Source organism: Artibeus jamaicensis, unplaced genomic scaffold (genome assembly GCF_021234435.1).
Source record: "Artibeus jamaicensis isolate MK-2021 breed Jamaican fruit bat unplaced genomic scaffold, CSHL_Jam_final contig_518, whole genome shotgun sequence".
Taxonomy (NCBI): Eukaryota; Metazoa; Chordata; class Mammalia; order Chiroptera; family Phyllostomidae; genus Artibeus; species Artibeus jamaicensis.
In genome coordinates this window covers 1,841,579-1,857,758 of record NW_026521870.1, presented here as the reverse complement: position 1 = coordinate 1,857,758, position 16,180 = coordinate 1,841,579, and the positions used below count along the sequence as shown (strand labels likewise).

At 38.8% G+C, this 16,180-nt stretch overlaps 1 protein-coding gene and 1 non-coding gene across 2 annotated transcripts in view; both read right to left on the bottom strand.

Moving 5' to 3' along the window:
• FBXL13 (F-box and leucine rich repeat protein 13) overlaps positions 1-16,180 on the bottom strand; it is a 284,235-nt gene that overhangs the window by 44,326 nt on the left and 223,729 nt on the right. The window contains exon 18 of the mRNA XM_053668913.1: positions 846-929. Coding sequence (XP_053524888.1) covers positions 846-929 — 84 coding nt within the window. The remainder of the gene's footprint in view (positions 1-845; positions 930-16,180) is intronic.
• On the bottom strand, positions 3,130-3,236 carry LOC119061630 (U6 spliceosomal RNA). Its single transcript, XR_005084821.2, has one exon. It is a non-coding gene; the product is annotated as a U6 spliceosomal RNA (small nuclear RNA).

Genomic DNA, 16,180 nt, shown 5'->3' with positions numbered 1-16,180 from the left:
CTGTCTCCTCTGCAGTCGCTCACCTGGTGGGTTGCTCGGTCGCTCACTAGGTCCAATCCTGCGTTTGGAACCCGTGAGTCTGGATTCGCGTCTGGATTCCGCGCCTGGGTCCGTCCGACCGGAGTCCTCCTGTGCAACCCCTCACCAGACGCCGGTTTTGCTCCTTACCGGTCGGGCTGAAGAATTTGTTGTTAACGGACTTCCGAAAAGTTCAATTTTCCGTGTTCTGGTTGTGTTTTCTGATGCTAATATTTAGTTGTCCCTAAACTTGGTTGTGTGAGAAGGCGCGGCACATCCACCTATACCTCCATCTTGGCGGAAGTGGTGAGTTCTTAAAGTATCGAATTAATACATAATCATTTATCCTACCTAGTTACTTATTTTATGCTTTCCATTCTGATAAAGGATGCTACCCACTGTGTTTGAGTAATTTAAGATCCTAATTGTTAAGCACCTGTTATATTTTTAAAACTCTTCTAATTTTCATGGTTAGACTAACATTTCTATATACAGAACACCTTCTTTATATGATTACAATTTTACCATATTGCATTTCATCATTCTCCAAGTAAACTACTTACCTGTCCCTATTTATCCTACAAGTCTAACAATGGGAAGGAAGAGGGTAGGTACAAAAATGAGAAAACAAATTCTCTCAGTCACCTTAGGCTGCAGAGACCTAACTAAAAGCCAGAAGTTGATTTCGTGTCAACCAAAATCACATACTGTTGTTACATTGCAACCCATTTTTTCCAACTGTAACCTACAAATTTGTGCTTAATTGTGCTTAATTTGTGCTTAATTTTCACTCTTACCTCTTTATCAAAATGACTTAATTATCTTACCTGAATTCCAATGTTGGTGATTTTATTACACTCAGATAGAGAAACTTCCTTTAATTTTTTGTGTCTGGAAAGTATCATCAAACCCTAAAAATATTTAAAATAAAGATCATTTTGTGGTTATAATTTAGTTAGAAGGATATTTCCAATAAGATAACAGCAATTTATACAAAAAGTGTTGCTTCTGTCATTTTTCTTTACATTTAAAATACCTTGGTTAGAGGCGGTGAAACACAAATACCATATGATCACACCTTTAACAGGAAGCTAATCGACAAAACAAGCAAAATATAACCAAAGACACTAAAATTGAGAACAGGCTGACAGTGACCAGAGGGGAGAGGGGAGGAAATTTCAGGGGAAAAGGGGAAGGGTTTGCAGAAACAAGTATAAAGGACACACGGACACTAACAGAGGGGCAGTGGAAACAGGAGGGAGATGGAGAGGGCTGGGGTGTTGGGCTGGCGTGGGGGGGAAAGGCAGAAAATTGTACTTGAGCAACAATTTAAAAAATAAATAAAATACCTTGGTCAGGCAATATCATTAAATAAAATTTTCAGATTGTCTCTATCTAATGTTTTGCAAAAATGTAACAATATCTCAGAGGCAGAAAACTTACCTATTTCCAGGTAAATTTTATCTAAATCAACATAAAAAAACTTACACTCCCAAACTTACAACTTTATTTTGAAGACATTTCATGTAGCCAATGAATCTGTTTTTATATAAATTCTTATTTATGCTTCACTTAAAATCTAAAAATCTTCACTGATTTTATGTTTAATTGCTTGAAAAGAGGGAAAAGATCTTTATATAAAGGCCTGTAGACAGATCACCTTTCATTAATAGCCCACTTCTTTTTCCAGTTCAAAAGCTTTGTCTGTTTTTATTTAAAAAATAGATTGCCCTTAAATTAAAAAAAGTTGTTAAAACTTTAAGCATAGTGTACATACAATTTTATTTTAGTTTCTGGTGTACAACATAATGATTCGACATTTACATACCTTACCGTCTCACTAAGGTGTAATCACCTGTTACTATGCAACTTACCACAATGTTGATTACTGCTTTCCCATCACCTCTTTCACTCATCCCCACCCCCACCCCCTGGGAACTATCAGTTTGACCTCTGTTTCTATGAGTCTGTTTTTGTTTTGTTTATTTATTTGTTTTTGTGGGATTTTTAAATAAGATTTTAAAGTGAATAAGATATGTAAGTGAAACCATATGGTATTTGTCTTTCTCTGTGTGACTTACTTTACTTAACATAATACCTACTAGGTCCTTCGATGTTGTAGCAAGTGGAAAAATTCTATTTTTTCTTGTATAATATTTCATTTTATATATATATACACACACATTCATATACATATGTGTGTACATACACACACATGTATACATCACATCCATACCACATCTTTCTTTTCCATTTATCAATAGACACTTAGGTTGCTTCCAAATCTTGGCTAGGGTGCAATGAAGATTGGAGTATGTACATCTTTTTGAATTAGTTTTCATTTTCTTTGGTTAAATACCCAGGAGTGGGATTGCTGGGTCATATGGTAGTTCTATTTTTAGTTTTTTGAGGACTCTCCATACTGTTTTCCACATTGGCTCTACCAATTTGCATTCCATTAACAGTGCACGAGGGTTCCATTTTCTCCACATCCTTGCCAATACATTATCTGCTGACTTTTATTTAGATGATAACCATTCTGATTGGCGTGACATGGTATTTCGTTGTGGTTTTGGTCTGCATTTCTCTGATGACAGATCTTACATTTTTTACAAGTGGTTTTGCTGTCCCATCTCTTAGTTCTTTCCCTCCTAAACTAATGTGTCTTATAGAGGTTATCCTGCTTTTGCACTCAGAATTACAATATTTTTATATTTCCATAAGATATGCTTTCTAGACTTGGTGTACAAGAGCAGTTTCTTCTAAGACTGCAGAACTGGTTGGCAGGCAAAATCCCAAAAGTAGTATATGAATTTTTTCTTTAAAATTTTTTTTGATTTAAGCTTCATTGTATTTTTTTCCATTACCATTTTATGCCTCCCTCTCTGCAGCAATATCGGCCTGTAGTCCGTGTCCATGAGTCCTTTTTCCTTTTTGTTCAATCCCTCTACCCTCTAACCCCATCCCCACTAGCTGCCATCTGCTCTCCATCTATGAGTCTGTCCCTGTTTTGCTTGTTAGTTCAGTTTGTTCATTAGATTCCACATCTGAGTGAAATCAAGGGGTATTTGTCTTTCTCTGACTGCCTTATTTCACTTAGCATAATGTTCCAAAAATATGGAATGCTTCACAAATTTGCATGTTATCCTTTTGCAGGGGCCATGTTAATCTTCTCTGTATTGTTCCAATTTTAGTACATGTGCTGCTGAAGCAAGCACTCCTTTTAAAGTTTTATTTGCAGGACTGGTTTACATTTTATTGATCTTCAACACAACATTTGAACCATCTTGAAAATAATTACTAAAATACTGTATTTTGGGTTTTTTTACTGATGTACATAAAAAATTTCAGATCAAAGGAAAAAGTACTTGGAATTCTTATTGAATGAAGCCACTGTTTAAACTGAATATGTAATTTTATTTAGTATTTTTGTACACCACCCACAAATAAAATCACTCTGTTCTTTTAATTTAATTTCAAATCTGCCTTATTTTGTTAAGAGCACAGTATGTTTTCTCCTTCCTTGTTTTCTTTTTTTTTTTTACTTTAGAGAGGGGTAAGGGAGGGAGAAAAAGAGGGTGAGAAACATCCATGTGAGAGAGAAACATCTATTGGTTGCCTTCCATACACACTCCAGGGGACTGAACCTGAAACCCAAGCCCTGACTGGGAATTGAACTGGCAATCTTTTAGTTTGTGGGATGATAACCAATCAACTGAGCCACCTTGGCCAGTGCTCCTGTCTTGTCTCAAAACAAAGAATGACCAAAACCTGTGGAGCCATTCACATGAGATCTGGGTTCCAGATGTGGATGCTACTGAATTGGTCAAAAAGTTCATTTTTTTCTGTAAGATGGCTCTAGTAGTGCTTAGTTGTCTCTAACTTCATTTGAAACACTGTTGTTAGATTGTTTTGTGATAGCTGCCATATCAGCATGCATTAAAAAACTAACCAAAATTGGTGAATTTTTGTGTAGCCATTTTAATATTGAAGATGGAAGAAAATATGCAACATTTTTGGTGTATTACACTTCATTGTTTCAAGAAAGGTAAAATTGCAACTGAAATGCAAAAAAAGATTTGTGCAGTGTATGAAGAAGATGTTACCAATCGAATGTGTCAAAAGTGGTTTGTGCAGTTTTGTACTGGAGATTTCTGGCTGGATGATGCTCTGTGGTCAGGTAGACCAGCTGAAGTTAATAGTGGTCAAATTGAGATATTAATTGAGAACAATTAACATTATATCATGCAGGAGATAGCCAACATACTCAAAATATCTAAATCAATAAAGTAATTGGTGAAAGTGAAAAATGTGTCTTTTATTTTATGAAAAAAAACTAAACAGACTTTTTGGCCAACCCAGTATTTTATTTATGTTAGAAGAACTGGATTTACTTATTTAAATTTTGTTTCTTTTATTAACTCTATACAGAAGAGAAAGGAGGGAGAAAGAGACGGAGATACACCTCAATGTGAGAGAGAAACATGGATCAGCTGCTTCTGACAAACATCCCAAATGGGGATCAGGCCCACAACCCAGGCGTATATCCTGACTGGGAATCGAACCAGTGACCTTGGCTTTGCAAGATGATGCCCAATCAACTGAGCCATGCTAGCCAGGGCAGAAGAGGTAGATTTAGATATTCCCCCAACAGAAATGATATTGTTTAAATAAAAACACTAAGAGATTCAGGGTTGTCTCAGTGTCCTATACTTGATAATAGCTAAATGTTTTATTGTATCTATTATGTTGCCAAGTTAGAATCTTTTAGGATGAACTAGAAATGAAGTACACTTGCTAATTATGATATTTCATGGTTTATATTCTCTTTGCCACTTTATTGAAAATCACTAAAAATTATTGTTCACTAATATTAAAATAGAATGCCATGTTTTACCACGGTAATTGTTCATTAAAATGTATGACCTCAAAATTAAATTAATTAACATCATTAGGCATTAGATAAATGCAACTCAAAACCACAATGAGATATCACTACATACCTACTAGGGTGGTTATTCTTGAACAGACAGATATAAAAAGTGTTAGTGAGGAAGTGAAGAAATTAAAACTCTCATTAACTGTTGATGAGAATATAAAATGTTCATCACTTTGGAAAATAATGGGGAAGTTCTTCAACTAAAACATAGAGTTACCATATGACCCAGTAATTCTATTCCTAGGTATTTACCCAACAGAATGAAAACATGTCAACACATAAACTTGTATACAAATGTTCCTAGTGGCATTTTTTATAATAGAAAAAAAGTAAAGCAAACCAAATATTTCAAATGGTTAAAGATGGATGTATTATATCCATACAATGCAATATTATTGGTAATAAAAAAGTACCAATGCATACTACTATAGATGAATATTTTAAAAATTATGCTGAGTAAAAGAAGCCAGACCCAAAGGCCACAAAATCTATGACCCCACTTATCTGAAAAGCTCAGACTAGACAAATATATAGAAACAGGAAGTAGAATAGTGGTTGGCTAGGTTAAGCTGGGGAGTGGGTCAGGGATAGGAAGTAACTGCTTATGGGAAGATTTTTTTTCCACTAAGTGATGAAAATGTTCTGGAATTAGATTGTGGTGGTGGCTGCACAACTCTAGCAATATACTAAATCCATTGAATTATACACTTAGAATTGGTGAATTTTATAGTATGTAAATTATATCTCAATAAGGAAGTTTATAAAAATTGAATGATGTAATAATTGTGTAACGAAACACAAATTTGAAATATTGTTACAACATCCTTCAGTCCAAAATGAATACAGAAATTGCTTGCACCTGATGGTCATTCCATTATTAGCAAGACAAAGAAGAGCAAGAGACGTCATCATGCTCATATGCTACATAAGTTATTGCAAAGCCCTCTGTAAGCAAACCCCACTTTGTAAGTGAGCAGCAACAAATCTAAGCCAGCTGGATGAGGCCAAGTCTCCACCGAAAACTGCCTCGTGCCAGATAGGGGAGGCCAGCTTCTCTGAACAAGTGAAATACACAGTTTTAGTCAACAGAGTTCATTTTTTAAATGGCTTTCTGACTCAGAAGCTTCTCAGATTAATGACCTAAGGAATATCAGAGCCAGCTAAGTAGAATATTCTACTTGGCACCGTGAGGTTCATAAATGCTCTAAATTAGTGATGTTTCCAACATTTTACAGAGTTCCTTTATAGCTTTAGAAAGTCTTAAATCTCAGGTCTGGGAAAATTGAATTCATTCTTAATTCATATTTATTTGATATATATTTACTTAGCAAGCATTTATTATACTGATCAGGCTCTGGGATAGAAACTAGGAGTATGCATATAAAGGTCAATGAGATTCAATGTTTGCTCTCAAGGACCCTAAGTCTGGCATGGAAGACAGACATGTACAACATACTACAACCCAGAAGAAGGTAAGCACTCTGCACAGTGTTGGTACCACAAAGAGATGATGAAGCCAGCTACTGTGGATTAGTCAAGACTCTGTGGAGGAGAGTTGTGAGTGGGGAAGTGTACATTGCCAAGAAAACTATAGAGAAAAGGACATTCTAGGCAGAAGGAACAGAAGTTCAAAAGCAGTAAGATATAAAAAAAATATGGCATGGCCCTCCCTGGCCAGGTGGCTCAGTTGGTTGGAGCATCATCCCAGTCAGGGCACATACTGAGGTTGCTAGGTTTGATCCCCAGCTGGGGCATAGGTAGAAGGAAACTGTTGGATGGTTCTCTCTCTTTTTTTTTTCTTTTTTCTTTTTTTTATTTTTACTTTTTTTTTTTTACTTTTCAAGTACATTTTTTTGGATGGTTCTCTCTCATATTGATGTATTTCTCTCTCTTTCTTTCTCTACCTCAGAAACAGTTTGGCATGTACAGGGAACTATACAGCATGGCATAAATAGATTTATGCTAAATTAAACAAAATATGTTAAGACTCCCTGGCTGGTGCAGCTCAGTGGATTGAGTGTGGGCCTGCAAACCAAAGGGTCACTGGTTCTATTCCCAGTCAGGGCACATGCCTGGGTTGTGGGTCAGGTCTCCAGTAGGGGGTGTGCAAGAGGCAACCACACATTGATGTTTCCCTCTTTCTCCTTCCCTTCTCTTCTCTCTAAAAATAAATACATAAAATCTTTAAAAAATAAATAAAATGAAATTCCTCTTAAAAATATCTGAAAAGCTGACCCAAGAATTTCTCTTAAGGAAAAAACCTTGCAGTCTTATTTTTGTTTTGTTTTATTTTATACCTTGTTACATGCTTGGGATAAAAGTCCTGCTACAGAGTTGAAAACACTGGTAATCAGGGTGCTCACAGAAATGGTTGAATATGGGTGCAAAGTAGAGAAAAAAGTGAAGGCTATGAAAAGTGAAATAAAGAAAAATATACAAGGAACCAACAGTAAAGGGAAGATAACTGGGACTCAAATCAATGGTTTGGACCAGAGGGAAGAAATAAACATTCAACCAGAACACAATGAAGAAACAAGAATTTAACAAAAATGAGAGGCTTAGGAACCTCCAGGACAACTTTAAATGTTCTAACATCTAAATCATAAGGGTACCAGAAGGAGAAGAACAAGAGCAGAAATTGAAAAAGTATTTGAAAACATACTGAAGGAGAACTTCTCTAATCTGGCAAAGGAAATAGACTTCTAAGAAGTCCAGAAATCCCAGAGTCCTAAAGAAGTTGGACCCAAGGAAGCACACACCAAGACACATCACAATTACATTACCCAAGATTCAAATGAAGGAGAGAATCCTAGAAGCAGCAAGAGATAAGGAGACAGTTGCCTACAAAAGAGTTCCCATTAGACTGTCAATTGATTTCTCAAAAGAGACCTTACAGGCAAGAAGGGGCTGGCAAGAAGTATTCATAGTCATGAAAGGTAAGAACCTACATCCAAGATTGCTCTATCCAGCAAAGCTATCCTTTAGAATGGAAGGGCAGATAAAGTACTTCCCAGATAAGGTCAAGTTAAAGGAGTTCATCACCAACAAACCCTTATTATATGAAATGTTAAAGCTACTTACCTAAGAAAATGAAAAACAAAAATATGAACAACAACATGACAACAAAGTCACAACTATCAACAACCAAACCTAAAAAACAAAACCAGAACAAACTAAGCAAACAACTAGCTCAGGACAAGAATCACAGAAATGGAGGTCACATAGAGGGTTCTCAGTGGGGAGGGGTCATGGGGAGAATGGGTAAAAGGTAAAGGGAATAAGAAGTGTAAATGTTAAGTACAAAATAGACAGGGAATGGTTAAGAATAGTATAGAAAATGGAGAAGCCGAATAACTTGTATACACAACCCATGAACATGAACTAAAGTGGGGGGATCATGGTAGGAGGGGTGGGTAAAGGGCAAAGGGAAATAAAGGGGAGAAAAAATGGAACAATTGTAATAGCATAACCAATAAAATATATTTAAAAATGGGGGAACTTCTGGCCAAGATGGAGGTGTAGGTAGACACACTGTGCCTCCCCCCACAACCAAAATAAGGACGACAAAAATTTAGAAACAAAAAAACAACCAGTACCAACAGAAAATTAAACTGTATGGAAGTCCAACAACTAAGGAGTTAAAGAAGAAACATTCATCCAGACAGGTAGGAGGGGCAGAGTCTGGCAGCCAGGCAGAGAGAACTTGTGGCAAAGTGGCAGGTGGTGGAACAGGCAGCCCCACACTCGTGTGCAGATAGACCAGGTGAAACTGGGGAGTGAGACAGACCCCACAACTCAGGGTTCCAGTGTGGGAAAATAAAGCCTCAAAACACCAATTGAAAACACCTGTGGGGGTTGAGGCACAGGGAAAGGCTCCCAGCCTCACAGAAGAGTTTGTTGGAGAGACCCACAGGGTCCTAGAACATACACAAACCCACCCAATGGGAATCAGCACCAGAAGGGCCCAGTTTGCTTGGGGAAAGTGGCGGAAGTGACTAAAATCCAACAATGAGTGGAGCAAGCGCCATTGTTCCCTCTCGGGCCCCTCCCCGACATACTCTGACACAACACAGCGATTAGGTTGCCCCACCCAGGTGAATACCTAAGGCTCCACCCCTCATATGTAACAGGCAGGTCAAGACAAAAAAAAATGGCCCAAAGGAAAGAACAGATCAAAGCTCAAGAAATAATACAACTAAGCGACAAAGAGATAGGCAACCTATCAGATGCACAGTTCAAAGCATTGATGATCAGGATGTTCACAGAATTAGTTGAATTTCATTGCAAATTAGATGAAAAAATGAAGATTATGCTAAGTGAAATAAAAGAAAATGTACAATAGTGATGGGAAGGAAACTGGAACTCACATCAATGGAGTGGACCAGAAGGAAGAAAGAAACAACTAAACAGAAAAGAATGAAGAAACAAGAATTCAAAAAAAAAAATGAGGAGAGGCTTAGGAATCTCTAGGACATCTTTAAATATCCCAACATCCAAATTATAGAGGTACCAGAAGGGGAAGAGGAAGAACAACAAATGGAAAAGTTATTTGAACAAATAATGAAGGAGAACTTCCTCAATATGGCAAAGGAAATAGAATTCCAGGAAATCCAGGAAGCTCAGAGAGTCCCAAAAAAAGTTGGACCCAAGAAGGAACACACCAAGGCACATCATCATTATATTAGCCAAGATTAAAATGAAGGAGAGAATCCTAGAAGCAGCAAGAGATAAGGGGACACCTACAAAGGAGTTCCCATCAGACTGTCAGCGGATTTCTCAGAAGAGACCTTACGGGCAAGAAGGGGCTGGAAAGAAGTATTCCAAGTCATGAAAACCAAAGACCTACATGCCAGATTACTCTATCCAGCAAAGCTTTCATTTAGAATGGAAGGGCAGATAAAGTGCTTCTCAAATAAGGTCAAGTTTAAGGTAGTTCATCATCACCAAGCCCTTATTATATAAAATGTTAAAGGCACTTATCTAAGATAAACAAGATAAAAAACCAGTTACCATAAAATGACAGCAAAATCATAATTATTAACAACCACACCTAAAACAAAAACAAACTAAGCAAACAACAAGAACAGGGAGAGAACCACAGAAATGGAGATCACTCGAAGGTTTAGTAACAGGGGAGTGGGAGGGGGAGTGAGGGGGAAAAGGTACAGAGGATAAGTAGCATAGAAGGTAGGTAGAAAATAGACAGGGGGAGGGTGAGAATAGTATGGGAAATGTAGAAGCTAAAAAACTTATAAGTATGACACATAGAAATGAACTAGAGGGGGGAATGTGGGTGGGAGAGGGTATGCAGGGTGGAGGGAAGTGAAGGGGGAAAATGGGACAACTGTAATAGCATAATCAATAAGCTATATTTTAAAATGGGGGGAAAAAGTCCTGAGGGTTGGCTTGTGCCAAGCTTTTACTTCTGGGAGGGATGGAAAGAGGAGAGTGGGAAGACAAGAAAAAATAAGGAGGAATGAAGAACCAACAAGATGGAAGGACTGGGCCTCAGTGAGGCAAAGGGTGGATGGATGCTTACTATTTAGGGAAGTTGTAACATCATGAAAATTTAAAGCTTCCTTCATTTCCTCAAAAGTCAGCCAAATTGATGAAGGCTTTGCAGGGAAGGTTTGGGTTTTATTTTCTTGAAGTGTGAGCAAAATTTAATCAGGTGAAGCACAGAGGAAAACTCAGATGTGGTAGCCTGGAGGAATCACCAGGACTGCAGGTTGTAAGAGGGTGAGAGGCCCCAGCAATTCACAGGGATTCTGCCAAGCACTTTGGTCCTTCATAGCCCATGCAACTCCGGGACCTGAATCTGCAGGACCCAGGAGTAGTAATTGATTTATATTGTAGCTCCTGTATCAGGTCCATTAAAGGGTATGTCAAGACATAAGACCCAAAAGGAAGTAGGCACCAAGTCATTGGAGCTTTGTACGTTATTCTAAGGAATTTGGATTTCGTTTTTCAGAACAGAGTTAAACAAAACTTTCCCTTGGTAGGGAATGTAAGCTGGAACATAACTGACATAGGCAAAAAGAACGAGGGTATAGAGGCCAAAGAACAAGGAGTGATTGCCTCTAGTTGGAGAAAGGTTTAGAATAGACTTTCATGACTAAGGAGAATTTGAATTCAGCTTTAAAGACTGAATAAGATTTTGACAAGTGAAATCATGGGAACAGTTTTTCAGACTGAGGAAGCAGCATGACTAAAGGCTTCATTTGGAAAGCATGAGTCATTTGGGAAGTTATTCAGTTTGGGGGTCACTGGCATTGAACAAAGCCAGGAACAGATACATGGACACAAGACATTTGCAGTGGAAGCAGACAAATCCTTGAAAACTATTCTAGTTTACCACCAATTTTATATCTGGAATTGTTTAGCTAATGAATATTACATAAACAGAAACATAAATTATCCCTCCCCTTTAGTTTTAAAATACTCAAATCCACACAAAATTTCAAAGAATGGTACAATGAACACATATATATCTTTTACCTAAATTCACCAGTCATGAACATTTTGCCACATTTTAAGTATTTTTTATTGATTATACTATTATAGTTTTCCCATTCCCCCCCATCCCCCTCCACCCTGTCCTTCCAACCTTCCAGCATTCCCCCTGCACCTTAGTTCATGTCCATGGGTTGTACATAGAAGTTCTTTGAGTCCTCTGTTTTCTATACCATTTTTATCTTTCCCTGTCTATTTTATGCCTACCAATTATGATTCTTCTTCCCTGTACCTTTCCTCCCCTATTCTGCCCTTCCCTCTCCCCACTGAACTCCCTCCATGTGATATCCATTCCTCTGATTCTGCTCCTGTTGTGGTTGTTTGCTTAGTTTTTGTTTTCATTGTTTTTCTTTTAGGTTCATTTGTTAATAGCTGTGAGTTTGTTGGCAGATATTACTCATATTGTTATCTTCTTTTTCTTAGATAAGTCCCTTTAATATTTTATATAATAAGGCCTTGGTGATGATGAATTCCTTTAACTTGACCTTATCTGAGAAGCACTTTATCTGCTCTTCCATGCTGAATGAAAGCTTTGCTGGATAGAGTAATCTTGGATGTAGGTCCTTGCCTTTCATGACTTGGAATACTTCTTTCCAGCCCCTTCTTGCCTGTAAGGTTTCTTTTGAGAAATCAGCTGATAGCCTTATGGGAACTCCTTTGTAGGTAAAGGTCTCCTTTTCTCTTGCTGCTTCTAGGATTCTCTCCTTCATTTGAATCTTGGCTAATGTAATTATGATGTCCCTTGGTGTGTTCCTCCTTGGGTCCACCTTCTTTGGGACTCTGGGCTTCCTGGAGTTCCTGGAAGTCTATTTCCTTTGCCAGATTGGGAGAGTTTTTCCTCATTATTTTTTCAAATAAGTTTTCAATTTCTTGCTGTCATTCTTCTCCTTCTGGCACCCTTTTAATTCAGATATTGGAATGTTTCAGAGAATCCTCAGACTCTCTTTATTTTTCTGGATTTTTGTTTCTTCATTCTGATCCAGTTGGATGTTTATTTTTCCTTTTGTTCTAAATTGTTGCTTTGAGTCCTGGTTTCCTTCTTGTCACTGTTGGTTATCTGAATATTTTGCTTTATTTCATTTTGGATATCTTAATTTTGTTCTTTCATTTTTCAACCAAGCTCAATCAATTCTGTGAGCATTTTTATTACCGAGGCTTTAAATTCTTCATGAGATAGGCTGGCAATCCCTCATTGCTTAGTTCTGAGGTTTTGCTGTGTTCTTTCATTTGGGCCCCATTTCTTTGTCTTGGTGCACCTGATAAGTTGTAAGCAGCGGGGCCTTAGGTATTCACCTGGGCCAGGCAACCTTCCTTACTGCTCTGCAGTGCTGCTTGTGGGGGAGGGGCCGGAGAGGGAACAGTGCTGCTCCCCTGCTTGTCTCTAGCGCCCTTTCCAACAGACTCTCCTGTCAGACTGGAACTATCTCCCACCACAGCATCCCCAGCCTTAGCCCACAGTCAGCTCTGAGTCTTAGTTTTCCTCTTAAGTTAGTCCCTCCCATACAGCTCTGTGGAGCTTGGCAGTCAGCCCCACCCCTCAGCCACCTCACTGCTGTTTTTTCTGAGTCAGCCCACTGACTCTGCCTGACCAGTCTAGTTGTTCTAGTTGACTTTTTCTTTAATTCCTTGGTTGTTAGAGTTCCATGCAGTTTGATTTTCTGGCATTTTTGGTTGTTTATTGATTTTAGATTGGTTGTTGTCCTCCTTTTGGTTGTGCAAGGAAGCAAAGCGTTTCTACGTACTCTTCCATCTTGGCTGTAACTCTGCCACCCACTTTGCCACATTTCTTAATTAATTCATTCTCATTTGATATATATTTATTTAGTATGCATTTATTATAATGATCAGGCTCTGTGTGTATATGAATATACATAGTTTTATTAATATATATGAATACAGTTTTATATTTATACATATACTATACAAAGTATATATTTTTAAAATATTATATATTCATGTATACATAATGATACACTTCTCTGAAGCATTGGAGAATAAGTTTCAGGTAGCATGATGCTTTACCCCTATGTATTCTCTACCCATCTCCCTAGGAATAATATAAAGTCAATACTCTAATTTCTTTTATTTTTTTTATTTTATTGATTATGCCATTACATTTGTTCTATTTCCCCCCTTCATTCCCCTCCACCCTGCATACCCCTCCCCCACCATTCCCTCCTTTAGTTCATGACCACGTGTCTCAAGTTCTTTAAATTCTATATTTCCCTTACTATTCTTGCCCTGCCCCCTCTTTTCTATCTATGGTCTATGCTACTTACTCTCTGTACCTTCACTCTCTTTCTCCTCCTCACACTCTCCTGATGCTACCCCTCCATGTGATCTTCATTTCTATGGTTCACTCCTGATCTAGCTGTCCCTTAGTTTGCTTTTGTTTTAGGTGTGGTTGTTAATAACTGTGAGTTTGCTGTCCTTTCACTGTTCATTTTTTTTATCTTCTTTTTCTTAGATAAGTCCCTTTAACATTTCATATAATAAGGGCTTGATGATGATGAACTCCTTGAATTTGGCCTTATCTGAGAAGCACTTTATCTGTCCTTCCATTCTAAATGAAAACTTTGCTGGATAGAGCAATCTTGGTTGTAGGTCTTTGGTTTTCATGACTTGGAACACTTCTTTCCAGCCCCTTCTTGCCTGTAAGGTCTCTTTTGAGAAATCCACTGACAGTCTGATGGGAACTCCTCTGTAGGTGACTGTCCCCTTATCTCTTGCTGATTCTAGGATTCTCTCCTTCATTTTAATCTTGGCTAATATAATGATGATGTGCCTTGGTGTGTTTCTTCTTGGGTCCACTTCTTTGGGACTCTCTGAGCTTCCTGGATTTCCTGAAAGTCTATTTTTTTCCAGAATGGGGAAGTTCTCCTTTATTATTTGTTCAAATAACTTTTCCACTTGTTGTTCTTCTTCTTCCCCTTCTGGTACCCCTATAATTTGGATGTTGGAGCGTTTAAAGATGTCCTGGAGGTTCCTTAGCCTCTCCTTATTTTTTTGAATTCTTGTTTCTTCATTCTTTTCTGTTTGGTAATTTTTTCCTTCCTTCTGGTCCACTCCCTTGATTTGATTCCCAGTTTCCTTTCCATCACTATTGCTTTCCTGTGCCTTTCCCTTCATTTCAATTAGTTTAGCCTTCATATGTTCGTCTAATTTGTGGCTAAAATCAACCAGTTCTGTGAGGATCCTGATCACCAGTGTTTTGAACTGTGCCTTTGATAGGTTGGCAATTTCTTGTTTGCTTAGATTTATCGGCTCTGGGGCTCTGAGTTCTTCTTGAGCCATATTTTGATCTGTTTGCATCTGTTACGTTTGAGGGGGGGCGCCTTAGGTGTTTACCAGGGTGGGGCCACCCAGGTCACTGGTTTGTGATGCTATATGCCCCCCCCACCTGTTTATCTGCATGCAAATGTGCAACCATGTTCAGCCAGCCGCCCTGCACTGGGGCCTGCTCTGTCTGTCTCAATGCTCGTCTCTTCTCTGGTTTATCTGTGTGCAAAAGCACAACCGTGGTCAGCCTGCAGCCCCACACCTCCCCTGGGTCCACCCGTCGCAATCTGGGCCAGGTCAGGGGATCTTTTTTGCCCCACCCACTCCACTGCTGACTCTGCCCGCCTCACCGGTTTAGCTGAGAGGTTCATTGTTGTTGGACTTTGTATTGTTCGATTTTCTATGGCTTGGCACTGTTTATTGTTGCTAAAACTTTGTTATTGTTAGATTTGGTTGTGTAAGAAGGCAAAGGGTTTCCACCTACACCTCCATCTTGGCGGAAGTCCCTAATTTCTTTCTTATACAGGACACAGTCAGTTCATCATTGCATTTTGTTGTCCCTTTAGCTTTTTTAAAAAAATGTTATTTTTCAAGACACTGACTTTAAAAAATTCCTGACCAAGAATAGACACTTCTGCAAAGAGGACATACAAAGAGGACATAGTCAATAGACATAAAAAGATGCTCAATGTCACTAATCATCAGAGAGATGGAAATTAAAACCATGATTAGATGTCACCCCACATCGGTCAGAATGCCCATCATTAATAAATCAACAATCAACAAGTTTTGGAGAGGTTGTGGAGAAGAGGGAACCCTAGTGCACTGTTGGTGTGATTGCAGATTGGTGTAGCCACTGTGGAAAACAGTATGAAGCTTCATTGAAAATTTGAAAATAGAACTGCTTTATGACCCAGTGATTCAACTTCTGAGAATATATTCCAAAAAAAAAACCAAACAATAAGGGATGCTGGGAAAATAGCAACAGAGTAGGGAGCGGATGGAGCAGATTCTAGCTCCTGTACTCGTGGGTGAAAATCCTGGCAGATCTATAGAAAAACAGCACAATAAACCATCGGCTACCCAACATTTATGAAATTAAAAGACCAGATATTGTGACCGACGCTGAAACACCAGACAGCAGCAGAGTCAGCTACGGGAGCTGGGACACACGCGGCCTCTGTGCCACCGCCATAGCAATGGGACTGGACGCTGGGGAGTCAGGTACTGGAGCTGGGACACTGGAGACCCCTGTGCTGCCGCCATAGAGATGGGCCTGGGCACCGGGGAGTCAGCTATGGGAGCCGGACACTCCAAAACCCTGTGACAGTCCTGGGTGCCAGAGGAGTCAGCTGTGGGAGCCAGGACATTCTCAGCCCCAGTGCAGCTGCCATAGCAATGAGACTGGACACCTGGGAGTCAGCTACAGGA